Source organism: Euprymna scolopes, chromosome 27, assembly GCF_053919585.1.
Source record: "Euprymna scolopes isolate OS-2025 chromosome 27, ASM5391958v1, whole genome shotgun sequence".
Classification (NCBI taxonomy): Eukaryota; Metazoa; Mollusca; class Cephalopoda; order Sepiida; family Sepiolidae; genus Euprymna; species Euprymna scolopes.
This window is the reverse complement of record NC_136508.1, coordinates 79,325,594-79,348,869: the sequence shown is the minus strand read 5'-3', so window position 1 is coordinate 79,348,869 and position 23,276 is coordinate 79,325,594. Positions and strand designations below refer to the sequence as shown.

The 23,276-nt window shown below is 34.0% G+C and overlaps 1 protein-coding gene across 2 annotated transcripts in view; it reads right to left on the bottom strand.

Annotated features, from left to right (window-relative positions):
• LOC145248938 (inactive tyrosine-protein kinase 7-like) overlaps positions 1-23,276 on the bottom strand; it is a 306,146-nt gene that overhangs the window by 130,627 nt on the left and 152,243 nt on the right. For both annotated transcript variants that reach the window (XM_080110733.1, XM_080110732.1), the window contains exon 2: positions 2,401-2,703. In XM_080110733.1, the coding sequence (XP_079966859.1) occupies positions 2,401-2,703 (303 nt within the window). The remainder of the gene's footprint in view (positions 1-2,400; positions 2,704-23,276) is intronic.

Here is a 23,276-nt window from a genome sequence, read left to right as displayed (position 1 = left end):
CCTAACAGCACTTTATTACATATGAAAATGCCGCTGTAGAATTGCCACAGGTCCCGCGAGTTATATATGATTTTTGTAAACTATTGAAGACGATTGTAGATGACTGTAAACAATGGTAACCAATTGTAGACGATTATTACATATGATTTTTGTAAACTATTTATTGTACACAACTATTGCTTTTGTGATGTGGAATAATTTCTTTATTGCGGATACAGTTATCAGCGTCTAGCCGATACGACATGTAATAATATTATCTACTTTTTTTATTTTTTACTAACATTATTTTATTTGTATTTCTGTTGCATTCATATTGGGAATGAAGTTGCCTTTACGGACTGAATGATGAATGGAACGTTGATTTCTTTGAAGTACGAAGAGTTTTCCCGAATTATTCCAGTTGAAACAGTGTTCACAAAAAAGATATTTATTTAAAAATAAAACGAATCTTATTTTGTTTCTGATTCTTTTAGATGAAGATTGGTAATTTGTATTATTTGGATCATTACGACTACTATTGAGTGTTATTTTTCACAAGGACTAATGGCATAACGGATAAAATCTAAGTAAAATCCAGTTTTAAGTGACAATCTTCCGGTGGTTAAGAGTTCAATCCTTAGTGCGGGCGATTTTAAATATACTGGGAATTACTTCAGACTCCTAATCGATCATGCATGCTACACCCACGGGTTAAATAAATAATACCGTTCAAAATTCCGTGTAGATTCTTGAATTCGACGGAAAGATCCCAGAGTTTGATAAAATGCACCTTAAGAAAGTCGTAGGTTACATAGGCCGAAACGTTTTAATAATAATACTCAAGATGAGAACAGTAGTTTAAATAGTCCCAATTATACAAAGTAACTCATTTTGTCTTTGTATGTCAATGCAATTGAAACTAGGCCCTACACGAAGAGCAAATTTTTTTTTTTTTTTTTTTTTTACATTAAATGTCAGAAGCAATCAGATTATTGTATTCATTTTATATTTAGGTGTTTTACAATAACCGTCTGGGGTCTACATTCACGACGAACACCCCTGTATATCAAAAACTACGTCCTATTTTATTTTTATTTATAAAGAGAAATTTGCAAGAGGAAATGCATTTATACGGATAAGGTTTTAAAGGAAAATAAATTATGATAATTATAAATCGAAAAAATCACTTTATTTTAAAGCAGTTGCAAAAAAGCATTACTAACAGACTGCATAAAGCTTTCATTTTTTTTTTTTTTTCAGTTTTAGTCATTTGAAATATTTATTGGCATTCGTCTCTCTCAGAAGGCAATGGGGTTCTGCGCCGTTGGCAAATTACAACGACTGATATGACTGTGCAAGCCTATCCTGTATCGACAAGATCTGTTATAGATGCCACAGATGTAAGTGATGTTTGGTTGCGAGAGCAATATTGCAGCCCTCTGTCGTCTTTGTTCTCTTCTCTTCCTCCACTACTGGTCTTTTCTGTACCCACTTGTCTTTGAGCATTCTGTACAGCTTTTTTTCAGCGGCTGTGATCTTCGTCCATGGGTTCCCAGCCTATTGGATCGATGTTACCTATCTACATGTCACGCTTGTTTTAAATAAATATATGTCTTGCTTTAGTAAGAATCACGTTTATTCCCGGGCAACTCCTAGTGCTTTTGTTTACGATGAATGAATAAATAAAACGTTTTATTTATTATTAGACATTGTTGGTGATTGTTAGCAGTTGTTGTAGATAGACGAGTGTCTGTTGCGAATATTATCCAGGAGGGGGGATTGTTTTTTTTTTTTTACGGCATATCAACCACTTTTGGGTCATTTAATGCCGAAACAGTAATTGTAATATGTTAGATGTTGGTTAGTTGTTTTTGGTCTTTCTTATAGAATCTTTTGTTATGTATTGTATTTTTTAATCTCTTTCAGGAATTCAATAATTTTTTTTCTGGGTCGATTTTGTTAAATAACTCCCTTAGACTCTTCTCTTGGTAATGCTTTATTCGGGCGCGTTTAAAGTCCACACAGTCCATCAGTATATGATGTACTGTGCAGGGCTCCTGATACGTTATGCAAATGGGCACCTCTTCGCTTTTTAGTAGATATGAGTGAGTGGCATGAGTGTGATCTATTTGTAGTATCGCCATTACTACCTCATCTTTTCTTGACATATTTTTTATATCTCTGTTTGGTTTTAATTTATATATTGGGTTTTAGGTTTGCATAGGGTATTTTTCTTGTTGTATGCTTCTGTTGAGGTGACTCTTTTGTTGCTCAGTTGAGATGAAAATAAAGGTAGAGTAGAGACAGGCACGCCACATCTCTTCTGTGTGAAAGAGGAAGTAGGTTGGAGAAAAGGGCTTCGCAATGGCTTTCGAAACCCTCTCCTCCATTCTACTTCCAATATGATAAAATGATACTTACACTGAATATTGAATCTGGCATTTGAGCTCTGTAGCGAGAATCCAGTGGTTATGTTTGTAGCAATACACGTGAAAGGTCCGTCGTCTTCATCTCGACTAACACGTAAAATCCTCAGGTTGCTGTTATCCTGAAAACGTCGACTACTATTAACCACAAGTTTGCTTTTGAACATCCACTGGAAGACTATGTGCTGCCGGTCTGATACATCGCACTCGATGGTAATGTCCGAACCCTCGACCACATTTCGACTTTGAGGCATTGTACTAAAGTAGAAAGAGTCCTCAGCAAACACGGATAAAGAAACTGAAAATAAAAAAGAACAAAACAAATATATATACATATACATACATATGTGTAAAAGTAAGTTGAAGCAAATAAATTTATAAGGTTATTCATATGTTATATCAACTCAAAGAATTCGAAGACGAAAACGAACTTTTTTTTATTTAATTCGAAAATCTTTTCATCGGCGAGTTATCACGAAATCACAAATAGAAGTCAAGCAGAATAATCAACTTAATACATCTTTTTTCAAAGCGTATATCGAGTTATTAGAGAAAAACGCAAGTACATTAATTATTAGTTGTTCTACTACAACTACTACTACTAATAATAATAATAATAATAATAATAATAATAATAATAATAATAATAATAATAATAATAATAATAATTAAAAAAAAAAAAATAAAATAAATAAATAAACACATAGAACCAAACAAACCGAACCGGAAAATGTTTACTACCCCTCACTTCCAAAACATGTGGCGTTACATCGGATGGCGCTACACCAAAGAGACGCGAATGGCCTGGAGGACAGAGGACGGAGAGCACTAACTAAACCTCTACTGGTAACGTGCACAGAACACTGAGGCCTTGAGGAAACGTTTTGTCACCAAAAACCACAAGCCTTTGCTACGGAGAAATCAAGGTTAAGTGGCTGTTGCGATAACGTGAAATCATCTGCGTTGATTATCGAGAGAGGTGGGGAATACTGGAAATTTAGAGAAACTTTCTGTCATTTAGACTCTAGGAACGATTAGGAACGAATGAGTGATTGCTGGTGATGGCCTGAGTAAGAACTCCTAGTGAGTGAATAATAATGATAAATAATTAAAATGTAATTAATTAGCAGATCAAAATCAAGCAATGTAATTGAATACTTGCAGGATTTTTTTGTATAGAATTTTGTCATGTGACTTACTTCCGCTTTGAGGTTGGTCTATTCTATTGTCCATTTGTACTCAACCGAACTTTATCCTTTGGACTTTAATTATGTGTGTGTGTGTGTGTGTGTGTGTGTGTGTGTGTGTGTGTGTGTGTGTGTGTGTGTGTGTGTGTGTGTAGGCAATTAAGTTGAAAAAAATCATCGGTTTATATATACGATATAGAGCATTATACTAAATCTGAGTCAATCAAGGTTGGTTTCCCTATCGCGTCTTTCCTATATGATTTAATGACAGGAAGTAATATGCTAACATATTCTTATTTATAGCATTAAATTATGTTTAAAATTTTCAAGTTTACGTTCGCTAATTAGCTATAACTTGCGATTAACAAAAATCATTCTACTCTAACTTAACAGATTCTCTCGCCTCATCATCGTGTTAATTTCTCCTTCTTTCTCACCAGGTGTTGATACTATTTAGTCCACTAGTAGGTGATAATTTTACGCTAATTTGCTTAGTTTGTGCGTGCAGAAACTAAACATCTATAATATAAATATCACCTGTCTGTTTAAATGTATGTATGCATGTATGTATGTATGTATGCGTGTATGCATGTATGTATGTATGTATGTATGTATGTATGTATGTATGTATGTCTAAAACTTTCGACAGAGGCGACGGATTTTCACGTTATCGTTTTGAATCTCGACCCGTCGGACGACAAATGTCGAAAAATTGGCCAAAATTATCAATTCCTTCGCCCGCTCAGCTGGGCAGTTTTCTTCAAGGAGGGATCGATTTTTTGCGAGTCATGTTAGCAAGTCATCGTATCGGTTGAATTGTCTTTGCCTAATTTTAACGTTCCGAACTTCCGGTCGCGTCATGGAGTAGCGGTAAGACGTCAGATTTTCTTTCACTTTATTTTCCGTCTTCGCGTCACGGGTTCGAGCCTGGCTGCCTATTACCATATTTTTTTTACTCCACAAACACCTCCAAACACTCGGGCTAGTGTAAATTAAAGAGCAAAATAATATAACTCTTTACTTTTCTATTATACATAAGATTAATATAGAAATGCGGAGACTTCGTATGTTAAGTTATTCGAGGAGAGTTCCTTACAGATATATCACAGGTTATTAATTTTCTAATAAAACCAGAAGAGTAACAGATAGTAGTAATGATTGTGACGCAATGGTAGGAGATGGGTTCTTGTTCTGAATTTCTTAAAAAGAGAAAATAGAGATTGGAACTAACTCTATTTCAATAACGATTGAAAATTAGCAATGCCTCTTCTCTGAGAAACAGACTGTAAGGAATAAATATGTCCAAATATATTTCCTTTATAAACAATTCGTTTCGACTAAACTGTTACTCTTATGTTTAGATTGTTTCCAAAACTTATGCCTCTTTTCGGCGTTGACGATAAAAGACGATAAGAATAGGAGTTATCTGCCCATTTTTAAGATATGTCGATTGAAATATAAAACCAAATTTAGTACCTGCGAAAACGCGCGGCTTTATAAGAGATCTTGTTGTTTTGATTGACGTTTCCATTTGTTTTACTGTATGCGTTCGCATGAGCAACAAGGATTAACTGTCTTTGGGAAAACGTTTATGACATCCATTTTTTTTTTTTTTTTTTTTCAGAAAGACATTCTTTTGATCGAAATGATTTGATGCAGTGCAGAAAAAGATGAACTGAAAATAGTAGGTAATTCGACAGACGGTTTCCGCAGAAAAAAAGATGTTGCTTTTTTTGTGAGGTAACAATGATTTCTGTTTTCACATAAAAAATAACGCAGAGAAAGGAAAACTATGGAAGATCCGCGGATGAAGAATTAAAACATCGAATGTTAATGTAGCCCTGCGCCCAGTATTAATTCTCTTACAATATAAATTATTATGCTGGTTTTAGGCAGTTGCTTTTAAACAACCAGGGAAGAATGTCCTTAAAAACGCTATCTGATTCGGAAGTGGTTGATCATTCGCGCTTGCTTAGTCCACTAGTAGGTGATAATTTTACGTTAAACTTGTATGTGATAATGATTACCCACTTTAAATTCTAAAATATTGTGATTTGGCCGGAGTTTACAATTTCAAGGTTGTCAAAAAATGCAAATGGTTAGATTAGAGTTAGGTTATGGTTATAAAGAATTATGACCATAATTATGATTATGGTTTAGTTATAGGTTTAGGATTAGTATTAGGGTAAGGTTAAAGTTAGGGTTATAGTTACGATTTAAAAAAAAAACAATGAATTCGAAAGAAACAAGTGAAGCATGCATGGTCCCCCGTGAGTGCACAGTGGACGAGGCATAAAAAATGACTAAGTTCAGCATTTGCCCCCCCCCCCGTAATTAGACTCAAAAGTCCCCCAAATCCTAGTGAAAATGAACGAACGGTGCAGTTTTAGGCCTTTAACATATGTAAATTTGAGTTCTGTACCATGCAAAAAAAAGAAATGACTAAATCCATTATTTGCCCCCCCCCGCCAATTAAGCCTTTAAAGTCCCCTAGGCCTTAATATATTTAGATTTGAGCTCAGCACCATGCAAAACTGCTAAATAGACATACACAGAGAAGTTTGGACAAATATGGTAAAATAGTCCCAAACATGGAGTGTTTTTATTAGCCCTAAAAGAGCCCCTGGGGCACATCCAAGAGTTATCGTGAAGTATAGACAAACAAAATTATATAGAAATTAGTTAGTTACAACTTTTCAGAAAGTTTTATAAAAAATCCAAGGCATCAATATTTTTTAATGAGCACTAAAGTGTAAATTTTAGCTATTTTAACCCGAAAGGCATCCCAAGGGAAGGCAACCGGTGTTTTCCCGGAAAATCCGTTCTGTTATTTCTTTACTCATATCATGTTTAATGTTTGTGCAAAATTTAAAAAAAAAATTCAAGGCGTAGTTATTGAGAAAAATGCGGACAGACGAACGGACACGGGTGAATTTACACGTCCACCCTCCTTTTGTCGGGGGACCAAAAAGAGATATGTTTAACAAGGAAGATAAAGATGGTGGATTTCAAATCATAAACAATTTTAGCCACTTTCGAGACTGTCTCGACATTTCCGCAATTGTAGTGAAATTCGATGAGAGTTCATTCATTACAAGTACCGAGATTTATTTTTCAAATAATAAATATCCAAATTCAGCACATATTTTCGAAATGTTGGCATTTCTGAAGAGAAAATAAACAAGAAAGTTTTGCACTCAAAATACTTTCTTATTTGACTCGACAAAAAAAAATTGTCGCTCGAATGTAACACAGTGCAAACGCGTGTATGGCTACTGTATTCAAATACCTAGCGGGTGCAAAATAACGTCATTGTAAGGAAAAAAAGGACTATCAAAATAACTATGCAAGACCAACGAGAATGCTAGAGAAGACGATCACGTTTGAGACGTGGGTGACGTCACAGCTGTAACGAGAAGTCATCGTAGCAGGAGAATAGAAAACCAAGGTCTTTTCTTAAAACTTGAAACAGTAAGTTTTAGTTATTTCCTATTTGTGTCTCCTTTGCGACTGAGTCTACAACGTGTTAGGTCCCGGATGTCTACGTGTTAACGCGTGTGTAAACATATACTACGTTACAATATTTATCAAAAACGTCTTTATTACATATTAATAAAAAAAGAAGTTAACTGTTATAAAATTATTAAGTAACGAGCATTTATTCTAAACTAGTCTGGGTACCCGGCGTTGCCCGGATGTTTGGAGGTGTGTGTTGAGCAAAAAAAAAAAATAATAAATAAATAAATAAATAAAAAGTGGAAGTAGGCAGGCAGGCTCGAATCCATACCACAAAGGAGGAAAAGAACGTTAAAAGAAAACGTGACGTCTTTGCTGTTGCGCCCATCGCAAAACCGGAAGTGACGATGGTTTAAATTAAGGCTAGTCAATCGAAAAATGGGATGACTTCCGAAAATATCGGCGAAAAAAGCGACCTCTCCCTATAGAAAAATGCCCAGTTGTGGGGGAAGGAATAAATGTTTTCAGCCAATTTTTCGATATTGCGAAGGGTTCTTCAAACATACATACATACATACATGATGATGATTGCGACGTCTTGTCAGACGAGTGCCACTTCCTCAGACATTTAAAATCCATGAGCCCAAATGTCTGAGGGAGTATCTATATAAATATGATGTTACAGAGTCTTAGCTTTGTACGACAGCTAAGTCTCTCTCTCGGTTCAAAATGTTGAGATCCAGCAACAAGCAAGATCAAGATAGCAAGCAACAAATTAAACTGCAAACCAGCTTAATGCGGGTACTGGTCTTCCGCTTTATGGTTTTTTAAATCAGAGATTTGCTTCTCCTAGAAAGGTTGCCTTCACCACGGCTTACGGGAGCCCTCTCTACCCCAATACATATACACACACACACACACACACAAATATACACGGTGCTAGTTGGCCGTTGACCCAGAAAAAGAGTTCATTCGCCCTTTGGAAGGTCTTGTTTTTAATCCTTCATGGAGACTAGCCGCCCTCCTCACCAAACAAGTTATATGCCAGGTCATGTCATATGCTACTGGTACCATGTAACCCAGTACTACCTGCCTCATGGTCGGGTCACCGGCGACTAAACTTGTTCCCCCACCATACATACATGCATACATACATACATACATTTAAACAGACAGATGAGATTTATATTATACACTAGCCTGTGTGCCCGGTGTTGCCCGGGTGTTTGGATGTGTGTGTTGAGAAAAAAAAAATAGTAGTAAGCAGGCAGGCTCGAACCTACTCATACTGTGAAGGAGCAAACGAACGTGAAAAAAAATGTGACGTGTTTGCTGTTGCGTCCATCGCCAAACTGGGAGTAACGAAGGTTGAAATTAAGGCTAGCCAATCGAAAAGAGGGAATTACTTTCGAAAATATCGGCGGAAAAATCAACGCCTCTCTGTAGAAAAGTGCCCAGTTAGGGTGAAGGAATTAATGTTTTTATCCAATTTTTCGATGATTGTCGTCCGAAGGATCAAGCTTCAAAATGATACCAATCTCCTAAAACATTCCACAGAAGCGACGGATTTTCACGAGATCAGTATCATTTTGAAGCTCGACACTTTTAACGACAGATATCGAAAAATTGGCCTAAAACATAAATTCTTTCACACTCAACTGGGCACTTTTCTACAGGGAGGGGTCCCTTTTCTCGCCGATATTTTCCAAATTCGTCCCCTTTTTTCGATTGTAGCCTTAATTTAAACCCACGTCACTTCCGGTTTGGTAATGGGCGCAACAGCAAAGACGTCACTTTTTTTTCATGTTCTTTTCCTCCTTCGGGTTCGAGCCTAGCTGCCTACTACCACGTTTTTTTTTTTGTTTTGTTTTTTTTTTTTTTCTCAACAAACATTCCAAACACTCGGGCAATGCCGAGCACCCAGTCTAGTTATTTAATAAAGAATGAATATCTTGAAATATTAATATATTTCAAATTATTCGTCCTTTATTTAATTCAAAAGTGCCTAAATTTTAAAGCTATCTGAAGTAAAGAAATTCTGGCACAAAGAAATATACAAATATGTTGAAAGTTATTTTTCTTCCAGTAAAATACAATCCAAAAAAAGTTCCGACGAAATTAAGTTAAGAAGATAAAAATAAAAATTCAGGAAACGAAAATTGGCTGACGTCCATTGCTATCGGCTACAGAATAATCTTCAAAGGAAATGCTGTTATTCATTTTTGTAGACGCGAAACGCTTTTACTTAATAACAGTAGCATCGTTCTTTGTTTTATCCTTTGATATTTTAGTAATGAAGAAAGATTGTTAAAAGTTTAATTTGTATATCCCCATTTAGTTTACATGTTCATTCAAAATACACTCATTAACTTTATGAATGTTTAATACTAGAATACTAAACGGTTGCTTTTCACAAAATCTATAATCACATCAGTAATACGTTTTTTAATAGTTTATATGCAGTTAGCAAAGGGATTACACGTAAATTCAATATGAACTTATTCTGAAAAGGAGGTTTTAACCTCGAAATATTATAAAATATTGGATGGCATATAATATAATTGACTGAAGATGAAAACATGTAAGTAGAAGAAAACAAGAACACTATTATATTACATTATATCAATTATAATATTCCCTTGATCGAACACATACCTATTACATTTCACTGTTACGGGCTTTTAAATTTAAAACTTAAATATGAAAATAAAATTCTGGTGGTGGTGGTGGTGGTGGTGATGATGATGATGCAGCACTCGATTTCATTGTACAGTTTCACGCTTCAGCTTTGCGATGTTCACCGTAATTATAACATTATAGAGCGATCTAATATGCTTCTTATACAGGGTGTCCAAAAAGTCACTGAAGGGGTTTGGACTTAAATAAACTTTTTATTTTAGAGTGACTTTTTGGACACCCTGTATTTCTAAAGAGAGTTAAATAGAGCAATAGAATGTAGTCTTCCGTTATATTTTCTTTAATGATGAAGTCTGGTTTTTCGTAAGGGAAATATACATTAATATTTTCTCACTAAAACTCAGCAGATACATCACTAACCAAAAATTCTTACGATATTTTCTTTCAGACTTCGGACAATGAAACGTTGCACCGAATTCAGTTTCCATTTTCGTCCATTCTTTGTTGTAAAACGTTGGGGGAAAATCCGAATGGCTTGAAATGCATGTTTTTTTACAGGTCATCGGAAGACGTCTTAGACGACATCTTGGAAGACATTTTGTCTTTGTATGGCTTGTGTGGTTTTCTATGAGAAATTGTATTGGCCACTATATTTGATTTCCATGAAAGCCTAATCTGTCTGTCGAAAACTACGTATATTGAAATATACCTTATAGGGTATTAAAATTAGTTTTATATGTAATATGTTATACATGTGTTAGATATATATGCGTTATGTATGAAATAATGGCGTTGATCACCGAATTTAAACACCGTTGAGCCTGACCAATACCAGATGGGTGACCATTTGAGAATACCAGACGCTGTATGCAAGAGGACGTCAAAACTTCCGGTACCTGCTGCCTTCCACCTGACCTTCAGTCGTCTGGACCATGTCCTGTCGTTAGATAAATAAACTCCCAGTGCATCTCATGCAGCATCTTTGTGAGCCTTAGATGGCCTTCGTCGTTCCGACGAAAGAACATTATGTGCTTGATTTAATTTCCTATATAATGTTTTATATGCGCCATATAATTCATTTCCATGATAGCGCCGGGTGAAGATTAGTTCATAAATCCACAATAGTCTGGCAACATAATTCAATTTGGGTAATAAATATATATGACGATTTGGTAGTCAATTCAAAGGATGAATGAACCAATGAGAAATGTCCCAAACTATCCATCGACTGTAAACGCGCCAATCTCACCATTAACTAACAGAAGAAAAAGAAACACATTATACTCATTTAAGCCGACCTAAGTCTTTGGAAAAGTTATGATCGCGTGATCATTCGGATAATTCGAGACAGGGGGAAACACGTCCGTGGAAGCACGCAAAACTTCAAAATAGAAACTTTTATTTAATACTACTGTAATCTTTTACAAGAACAAAGAATATGGCCGAAACCTCTAATATAATTAAGGAGAGGTAATGTTACACACACACACACACACACACACATATATATATATATATATATATATATATATATATATATATATATATATATATATATACACACACATTGCTCCTGTTAATAGTGTTGAGCTTTTCTTATCTGAATAAGTTTTGCTTTGTTAAAGATTTAATTTTTCATAACATAATTATATATATATATATATATATATATATATAGGTCTGTAAAAATGTACGTTTTTTTTGTATATTTTATAATATTTATGCATATCGATGTCTTTAAATCAGAAGCTCGGTGCTTGTTAACATACACTAACAGAACACACACACACACACACATATATATATATGTGTGCGTGTGTGTGTGTGTGTGTGTGTGTGTGTGTGTGTGTGTGTGTGTGGTCACGAATAGGCTCCTATATGGTTGACTATTTTAAAAAACTGATTACATATAATGATAGAAGATGTAGAAATGTAACTTCCCCACTCATATTTGAGCACTATACTGTTTTTAACCTCTTGCGTATGAATTAAAATATTAAAGGGATATAAAAACTACATGTTTGTTATTAGAATACATGGATAGTCCAAACAGATATAATTGTTAAATATCCACGCTATAAAGGCATCATAGTTATCCTGTTAAATATTACGTGACGTGGATATTTTGTTCAATCACGACCTCCTTTGGCAAATTGTTGAATGGAGCCTAATCACGGAAAGTTGTGCATTTCTTCTACTGAGCTGAAATCGACTGTGGTCCAATATTTATTGATACGAACCTAGACCAGTACTTGACTCTTCTTTGAAAAGCCCCTGGAAATGGAGATTAAAATTTCCTATAATTTAAAAGGAGCACCAAAAGCATCCTCGTTGAAAGTTACCAATTCTTATTTATTTACCTCCCATACGGGAGAAGCGTTAAACATAATTTCAGTTTTAAATGTACTGAAAATCCAATTCTTCTAAAACGAGCACCTTGGATTGGAACAAAAATTAAAATTGCCCCGGTCAAGAATGATGTTTCCTTTAGCAACCGAGGACAAAGATATAAAGTGTAATATCAGAACAGATACTACACTTTGCAATATTTGTTCACTAAAAATATAAAACATTTACATTTGAGACAAATTAGATACAAGGGAAAGGATTCTGTTGATCATCTTTGGTCAAAAACGAAAAGAATTTTGTTGATCAAATTTGGTCAAAAATGATTTTTAAAAACACCTATCCTACTGTTAGCTTTAATCATCTCAATCAGTAAAATACCACATGCACTCTAAGTGTCATCCGATATTCCTAAGTTGGTTTCAAACTCTTATTTTTCATAATATGATTATATACTTTTAAAAAACGCATTCGGATATAATAGAGAGTGGGAGAAAGAAACGGAAAGGTAATAAGACTCCACATTATTTTTTTTTTAAATAATAGACTAACCACTATTTTCCCCCCGGTTTGTTAAGAAAGAGATTTTCAACAATATAGTCCCTTAAAATTTAATACTGTGTTGATCTTTAAATTCCGTATGCCGCCGAGCGCAACACATTATACGGGAAAAGTCGGGAAATATCTCAGTGAAAAATATGTGGACTCTGAAAAATTGCCAATAACAAAATAAAATCACTTTCGAAATTCCGGAAATGTCGATTTATTTAACATTCATTTGTTTTATCTTTAATTGAATGTCTCGATGTTGAGAGAATTGTGATGATTAATCATTTTATTATCTTTGGCCACCAATATGGGATAACAAAAATAAAAATATAAAACTTTAAACGAAATCGTTTTATTGATTCAAGACGATTTCAAAACAATTTGTCGTTTTGTTTGGAGAAACGAAACAAAACACAAAATAAATGAATCACATCGATTGAAGAAAAGCGCGCGAAATCAACAGAAATTAATGGAAAGCATTCAAATTGAACAAATGAAATTTTGTTGTTGTGAAAGGACAGGGCTTAAGCAAATAATTAGCGTTTGCAGCAAACTAGTCCTTAATCGTAAAATTAAATTAATGAAGAGCCAATGAAAATAAAAGGAATTTAATTAGAAAAGCGGGAGTGAGTTTGAAAGAAAATAGGTTTTAATTATTTAATCAATAATTACTATCAATCAATATATATCAATCAATATATATCAATCAATATATCAACCGGGATTTTCTACTTTAGCCGAGTGACGAAAAGGGAGCAATTTCAAAAATAAACCAAGCGCCCATGCCATTCAACCGTTCCACGAGGGGGGAAGAAAAAGAGGGGCAACTACTTAGAATAAGAACTAACATATACGAAATAATCACGTTAGCATATCGGTTCTCGTTAGATCACTGAAGTTAAGCAATGCTAAGCCTGGTCAGTACCAGATGGGTGACCATTTGGGGATACCAAAAGAAATGAAAACGTAGTATGACTCCACCAACTTTTTTCTAAATAATAGACTAACCACTGTTTTATCCGGTTTGTTAAGAAATATCTTAAACAATATAGTCCCTTAAAATTAAATACTGTGTTGATCTTTAAATTCCGTGTAGTAGGACGTCGACAACTTCCTGCAATAACTACAGAAACGAAACGTCTTCATTTCTCCTAACGAGGATATACAAGTTATCGGGAATAGCTTGTGAATTTGATATTCCTATGTAACGTCCTCCTTTGTATAAAGCCGGTCCAACTCACCTCGGTTGAGTACTGCTTCAGTACTGTCAATGATAAGAACCTGTTGCCTTTGGAATACGAATATTAAAGATTACATCTATAATATATAATATAAATCTCAATCGTCGGTTTGTATGAATGTATGTATGTATGTATGTTTGTATGTATGCATGGTCGTATATATGTTTGTATGTATGTATGTATGTATATCAGGTCATGTTACATGCTACTCGTACCATGTAACCCAGCACTACCTGCCTCATGGTCGGGTCACCGGCGACTAAACTGGTTCCCCCACCAGACTTGTTTGGTGAGGAGGGTGGCTAGTCTCCCTGAAAGATTATAAACAAGACCTTCCAAAGGGCGAATGAACCCTTTTTCAGGATGGGTATTATCAATACTAAAGAATATATTGTTATTTTTAAATATTCTTATAAATTTTACGAGGTCATTATTATATTTATTCAAATTCTTTTTTTTTTTTTTTTTTTTTTTTTGCGGGTTTTAAGCACTTCAAATTGTCCGGCCAATTAGTTTTGTTCAGAATTATTCGGTTCTTTTCGTCGCTATCTTTCACCTATACTAGCGGCGGGCTAAATGCGTCAAACTTCGTTTCATTTTTTCGGAATAATGATGAAGGAGAAAGAAACTAAAGGTAAATCCGAAACGTGGGAGAGGCAAGTTAAAAGGAAGCAAAGTCAAAGAGATGAACAGGAAAAAAAAAAAAAAAAAAAAGACGTCGAAATGTGAGAGAAGGCAAAACAGATATTTGTAAAAGTGAAAAAATAAATAAATAAATAAATAAATAAATAAATAAAAAATAAATAAATAAAAACTCACAAAAAAAGGTAGAAAGAGAAAAAGAAGAAAATAAGGCGGGAGATGGTCTATAAATCATGGCATGCCCTCTGCTGTGAATAGATTTTTATGTTTCTAACTTAAAACTGCAAGTAATTCCCGGTCTGTAGCATATTCTACCCGCTGAGTTTTTAGCGGATCCTTTCTCCTCGGGAATCACAAATTACTCACACAGTTTTTATTTTTTGTTTTGGGGGTTTTTTAGGGGTTTTTTTTTTCTACTTACGTACATATTAATACAAGCACATACGTAGAAACACTAGCACATACATAGAAACACTAGCACATACATAGAAACGCGTACGCATGTTCTTAATGGGAGCGTCTACTTGCATAAAATACAGCAGAGAAAGGCGGACGATAAGCGTGTCTGCACGTGTGTATATATGCGAATGTGCATGTGTGTGCGTGTATACGTGTGTCTACGTTTGAGCGTGTATGTGTATGTGTGTGAGTGTGAGTGCCTGTGTGTTAATGTCATTTCGTAAGATTTCCTGACGTACAAAGGTTTTATCCCACCCCCCACCCCAAAAGAAAAGATTGTGTCGCACAGTGTTGGAAGGCGTGTCTATCACGAAACTCAACATTCAAAGCGTTGTCTTTATTAGAAAGCAAAGGAAATGAAACGAACAAACGACATATACTCGTAGAGATTCCTGTTGGAAAACCTACGGTGATAAGTTTGTGGGTCGATTATGTTTGGTTTGGGGATTTTATAGTTTTCTAATTTCTTTACTTTTTTTTTTTTTCGTCAACATAAAGGAGAGCAATTTTCTGACTTCCAGATTGCGCATAAATGCTTGAAACCATAGGCACTTCATTTTAGTTGTATGCATTCGTATACTTGGTTCGACGAACAAAGCTTCTTTATTCGGGACAAGATCAAAGTGTAGTATCTGTTCTTAATAATGCTGCACTTCAATTTCTCGTTCTCTGTCAGTGGAAGAGAAATCTTTCACGACTGAGACAATTTTTATTTTTGTTCCTTTTCTCCATATTAAAAAACGACCCTGGTGTCTAACTCTGTCCTGTGGGGAGATATTGTAAGTAGGAACAAAGCTTCTTTCCCATACCTTCCCGCTTTTGGAACGCTGTTCCGCTGGCATGCTTCTCGGTTGAATACAACGTGATATCCTTCAAAACTAATGTAAACAAATTCCTGTTAAGCTATCCTCATAAATAATCAAATTCTACTCAATTTACACCATAAGTGATTACTAGGGCTGCGACAACAGCATAGTCTTTTCATTGTTTTGACTCTTGAGTGTGTATCCGTTAATATCTTATATGGTTTTTATATAGACGGATGTGGTTCTCGGTTGATTGACTGTGTCTTACCACGCCGGATATATACTTAAGAGTCAAAAGAATGAAAAGAATATTCTGTTGTCACAACCCCAGTGATTAGTACACCACGACCTTACATATATTAACCCTTATCCTCGAGTGGCCTTCGGGTCTTGATAAGTAGTGACTCCAAAGTAAAAAAAAATTGTGTACATAGTCTAATGGGGCGGATTGAAATTAGTTAATTCGAAGCAAGCAGAGATCATACAAAATTAAATACAGTATCCACAATAGAAGGAAATTGTCACCCGCCACGTTTTTACTCGTGTTAGGTGAGCGAAGTGCATATATTTATACATAAAGTCCCGAGCAGCGTCGAGTCTTCCTGCTAGCAATAAGTATAACTATTTATACCTATTTAAAGCGATTTTCAAAATAATGCAAGTTTGATGATTAATTACTGCTTCAAATGTCTTTACGGAGACTTGACTTTTGTCTGTTATGATATTACGCTTCATCTGTTCTGTTCACAGTCAATAAAAAAGTTTTATTTTCGTCCCAATCCACAGTGATCCTATTTGAGTGCTCGATGTTCCTCACATTTAAAATTGACCTTGTGCCTAACTCTGCTCTGCTGGGGAAAAAAGTCAGTAGGGACTAACATATTATAAGCCTATTCTGTTCTTGACATTAATATGAACGTAATGGTTTTGCCATAGATTCTTATAATGATTCTAACTTGCCAATTAACATATATCTTACTAAGCTTCTAGCTCCTATCTATTACTCTCACCCTCGCTCATGTATGAGATTTACTTATTATCCGCTTTATATACCGTCTATCATTTTTGCCTCTCTTTTTATTATTCTCTCTCCTGTGTTTATATATATATATATATATATATATATATATATATATATATATATATATACATACATGATGATAGATGACACAAATGCCTGAGAGAGTATCTATACAAAGATGATGTCACAGAGTCTTAGCTTTGTGCGTCAGCTAAATCTCTCTCTGTTCAAAATGTTGAGATCCAGCAACAAGCAAGAGCAAGATAGCCAGCAACAAATTAAACTACAGACCAGCTTAATGCGGGTACTGGTCTCCCGTTTTATGGTTTTTTTAAATCAGAGATTTGCTTCTCCTAGAATGGTTGCCTTCACCACGGCTGACAGGAGCCCTCTCCACCCCAACACATATATACATACACATAAATATACACAGTGCTAGTTGGCCGTTGACCCCGAAAAGAGGTTCATTCGCCCTTTGGAAGGTCTTGTTTTTAATCCTTCAGGGAGAATAGCCTCTCTCCTCACCAAACAAGTCTGGTGGAGGAACCAGTTTAGTCGCCGGTGACCCGACCATGAGGCAGGTAGTACTGGGTTACATGGTACCAGTAGCATATGACATGACCTGACATATAAATACATATATATATATACATATCTTCTCTTTTTATCTATCTATCTATCTAGAATTATATAAATGAAACATTGTGTGTAAGTTCGTTTCTTATAGACTCCGAAACTGCTGAACAGATTTTCTTCAAAATTTACCGAACTTTAGTGTATAAGTCTGAGAGTGATCTTAGTTAAGTTTTGTCTCAGAATTCCCTATGATAATAATCGATAATCGATAATTAAAACCCTTATTTTAATTTATCTATCATCGGTAAAGCCATTTTTCCATGTTGTCGCTTAGCAACAATGATAGAACAATGGGCCGTGAACATTCTACTGTGGGTAAGTTGATAGCGTGTTTGTTTGTTTGTTTTTGTATGTTTTTTTGTTTGTTTTTTCGGGGGTGCATAACGTAGTTTTTAGGTTCAAACTCCGCACGTAAATTTCTTAATTTGTTTTCCATTAACTTAAGAGAATATTATAAGACTTGAAAATGTATGCGTTTTTTTTTTGTTTTTTTTTTTCATGTCGTGGACTGTAGGTTCAAACCCCGCACGTAAATTTCTTAATGTTTTTTTTCTGTTAACTGGAAAGAAGTTTATATAAAAGACTTTTATGAAAGAAGCAGTAAGTCCGCTTCAGTGCGATTTAGAATAACATATATTTTGAACTAAGTTACTGCATAGATTCCCCGGATTTCGATGACAATAAAAATATAGGAGTATGAAATATTCGTTGATCATAACTCAATGCCGGGCAACATCGGATCTCCTTGCTGGTAGAAATTAGGATTTGGTTGAATGTAAATAAGTCCCAATTAGGGGTGTAGATTTGAGTCTGTGTTGAGCTATTTCTTAACAACATCTGACGGAACCTCCTGACTTTAACTCGCTCTGATGAAGAAGGCCTGATATTTTTATTGCAAACCTTGCTTTATGACCTGAAGAGATCTCAAGTTAATAGTAGCTAGCTGACCGAAACATGTTCATGACTATGTAGCAACATATAACTGCTTATGTAAAAACAAATAAAAGTAAATAAAGTGTGTATGGGTTAAATGGATGAACAACTAATCTATGATAAGCATAACCAGAATAAAAACCTGTTGTGCCATTCCTTCAGCATCATGATGGCCTCATTGTATATATATATAGAGAGATCTGTGTAGGTTTTATGTGACGCTAAGCTCATTCACTGGCACAAGCGAGCTGATCGGTGAGGAAAAATTCCCAACACGCCCCATAAGCTTGACCGTACTCAGAACGCAAGTCTTTCATTTAAACAAGGGTTTTAACTTAAAAACCCACGAATTGGCATACGTCATGTATGTATGTATGTATGTATGTATGTATGTATGTATGTATGTATGTGTGTATGTATGTATTATGTGTGTGTTTCAGGGGTATGGATGTCAATAAATCAGGCTTCATAACACGTTTAAGTGATTGTATGTTCGTTTGATAGGGCATTCTGGGCAAGAAATTTGACTTGTAAAGTCTAGTTTGGTGCCTATCATTATGGACCATATAAACGCTTTGTCCGCTGGTTCGTACTCATTACGGTCAATTATGACCAATTGATATAAATCGTGGCATTTGGATATTGATATTTAAGGAGAAAATTATAATCGGAATGAATTCATTCTCTAAACAAAAATAGAGAAAAAGAGTTTCACTTTCTTCGCTGATTCCCTCCTTTCCTTTTCACGAAGGTTTTCGCGCGTGTATGGGCATGCCGAACAATGCCGCAAATGTTAACTTCCACTCTAAAAATTACAGAAAGAAAAACAGGATCCAAAACAAAGTCCACTTTTGTTTCTGTTTGCGAGCTTTTTTAAAATACATAAAATGCATTATCTCCTCTTTTACTCAAATAATACAGTTTTGCGGAGTATCTTAAGAACTATTTGACTTGTATATTGATATTATGTACTCTTCTGCTTTTAACCGACCTTGCCCGGTAGTATTTTTATTTGAAATTTTCTTTGTGCGCATGCGTGTTTTTTTCGGGGCTTTTTTAAAATATTTTTAACTAGTCTATTTTTCTCAAAATATATTTTGAAGTCAAAACAAAGGATATAACTTAGTATTCATGTGTGTTTATATACATACATATATATATGTGTGTGTGCGTGCGCGCGTATATATATATATATATATATATATATATATATATATATATATATATATATATATATACTCGGGGTTTTTTATATTCAAAAGTAATGGACTAATGAATTCAACGAGGTTGTTAGATAGTGCTCAATAAAAAGAGCTGATAATACTTGTTTATTGTTATATAAACATGCTCACATCCCGCTGCTACAAATAGCCACTTGTTTCAATCAAACAACAGATATCATCAGGCAGCGACTTGACTATTCAAAAGTTCAATGAATAAGTTTATTCATTGAACTTTTGAATAGTCAAGTCGCTGCCTGATGATATCTGTTGTTTGATTGAAACAAGTGGCTATTTGTAGCAGCGGGATGTGAGCATGTTTATATAACAATAAACAAGTATATATATATATATATATGTGTGTGTGTGTGTGTGCGTGTGTGTGTGTGTGTGTGTGTGTGCGTGTGTGTGTGTGTATGCGCGTGTGTGTAATAGGGCTGTAAAAACAGCATATTGTTTTCATTGGTTTGACTCTTGAGTATATATCCGTTAATATCTTATATGTTTTTATATAGTTGGTTGGTTGGTTGGTTGGTTTTGTTTTACGGCATATCAACACTTTTCGGGTTATTTAATGCCGAATCCAAAGATTTTGAAGAAAATCTTTTTTAATAGAATATATTTCTTGTTTTCACGTCAGTTTCTATTCAACCCATAGTTGGGACCCTAACAGGTACTACCACTCCGGGTCAGAGTGGACCTGGGAGCAATGGTAATTAAAGGGTGGCTCCACACTCCCCAAAGCCCACAAGCTGGGGCCTCACCACTGGATATAGTTTAAGGTCGTATCAAGGACCCCCATTGAGGGACTTTTACCCTCTGCAGAGGGGGGGGGCAGTCGGCGTATTCTAATGCCCCACCGACAGGGTCAGCTTTTATATAGACTGATGTGATTCTCGGTTGATTGGCTGTATGTTACCGTGTCGGATATATACTTGAGAATCAAAAGAATGAAAAGAATATGCTGTTGTCACAGTCCTAATCATTAGTATTTTTATTAATGCATTAGTTTTTTTTTATTAAAGATTACTTTGGTGATTGGTTGAACTGGAGCAGGTGTGGTAAATTATATGTCGCTGTTTGTAATCTACGAATCTACCACCCTTATATAAAAAAGAAGATGTGGATGGTCCCAGTCGATATCTCTTTGGTACTTGAGTGAAAGGGGGCAATATGGAATGCGAATATACAAAAAATAAGAACATAATGATTATTCCAAGTAGTCTCTGAAACGATCGTACGTCGGATTATTGTTTTTGCACTTCTATACATTTTCAGTCTCCTCTGTCACACACGCAACGCACACACACACACACACACACACACACACATATATATATATATATATATACATATATACATATATATATATATACTTCAGAATAAAAATGACATTTAAATACTTAAACAACTTTTAATTATAATTTTCCATATCTCACTGACTTTAGCAAATAAGATGTAAACCATTATAATTATTTGCTAATATTTTCTCCTCTGAAGAGATGGTAGACAACGAAATCCTATAGGATAAGGAGTTATAATATTTCAAATGTATTCTCTGTCTTACATAAAATAATAAAAATATTTTGATATAAAATTTAAATATTTCACGTAAAATTATATATATATATATAATATATATATATATATATTATATATATATATATATATATATATATATATATATATATATATATAATCACTGACTGCATTTCTCTTCATTCTGTCTAGCTGTTACAATGGTTGTAGCGAAAAAGACGTCAGATTTATGTTCGGGGTTCGAATCGTGTAACTGGCAGAGCAGTTATCCGCGCACTGATGAATCTGGAAAGATTACGCATATATAAATAATTATATATAATTATTTATGATAGTCATATACACACACACATACATATATATATATATATATATATATATATATACGTGTTTTAGATACCTCCTTATAATGTATATATCCAATAAAATAATTGAAAATTGCAACAATTAAGCTTAATCAAATTGGATTTACATTTTCAGTGTATATATAACTTTATTAAACATTACGGGGGCACAGAAATATTCACTTAATTTACATTTATATTTATACGTGTTTCATTGAATATCACGAATATACTAAACAAATCAACAGAGACTTTCATGAATTCCCCAGTAAAATATACAGTCTTGTTTTGTTTTTATTTCTTGGGATTGAAAGGGATACGTAATGTTAATATGTAATGTAAAAATGTAATGTTAAAATGAATAGAAAACTTTCAGAAATCATAAGTTAAAACATAAAAAAAAAACATCCAAAAGTAAAAAAAAATCATAAGAAATCTGACTTATTATAAAAGATATTAAAACCTGCCGAATATGAATATGTATTAAGTGAATACTTCTGTGACTTCGGAAAGTTTAATAAAGTTAGATATTATTTCATTCAATTTAGGTAAAAAAAAATTACCATAAGTAAATTTATTGTATTAGCCTTCGAAGAATTCGGCAAACGACAGTAAACTCCTGGTCTTATTCGAGGCTAGTCATTTAATTGAAATAGTCTCAACTAAGACCAGGAGTCTCTTGTCGCCTGATGATGTCTTTTAAGAGTTAAACAGCAAATTTGTTCTAGCGACAGGTAATTTTGTTTACCTGAATTGAATAAAATAATATCTTGCTCTTTTTAATTGAGCACTATCAATAACCTCGTTGAAAACTAATGGTTTTTACTTTCGGGTACTTTTAACCTTATATATATATATATATATATATATATATATATATATATATATATATATATATATATATATATATATATATAAGGTTAAAAGTACCCGAAAGTATATATATATATATATATATATATATATATATATATATAAGGTTAAAAGTACCCGAAAGTAAAAACCATTGGTTTTCAACGAGGTTATTGATATATATATATATATATATATATATATATATATATATATATATATATATATATATATATATATATATAAGGTTAAAAGTACCCGAAAGTAAAAACCATTGGTTTTCAACGAGGTTATTGATAGTGCTCAATTAAAAAGAGCAAGATATTATTTTATTAAAAGTTAAGAGTACCCAAAAGTAAAAAAGTATATATATATATATTTCGGCGTATAAGGTGACCGTCAGATAAGATGAGGTACAAAATTGGAGCAATTTTTAATAAATTTATCATATATCGTTTGTATAAGACAACTGCCAAATCACGAAACCATGTTTCTTTAACCTAGGCTACAGATTACAACACTCGGTATCTTATGAAATATTTATTTTTAAGGATGATTTTTTAACTTTAAGGGTCGTCTTAAACGCCGAAATATATATATATATATATATATATATATATATATATATATATATATATATATATATATATATATATACTAGCAGTTCAGTCCGGCTTTGCTCGGGCCCAATAACTGTTTATAACTTGCCCTATATGTGAATACTCTTTATGGTAAATTTTAAATGTTTAGTCCAAAAATTGTCTAATTTCGTAGAGACAGCGGAGGGTTTTTTTTAACTTCCACCCCAATTTTGACCTCTTAACATTTATTGTTTTAGTCTCAAATCAAAATAAAAAGTTGGAGCCATGTCCATGTCACCTACATCGAAAATTTCAAGTGTTTACACCCAAAATTAGCGGAGGAATTTGGTAGAATCTGCAAAGGTCAACTCTTTCAACTTTCCCTTTTTGGCAACCAAATTTTTGCCCCAAAACTAATTAAA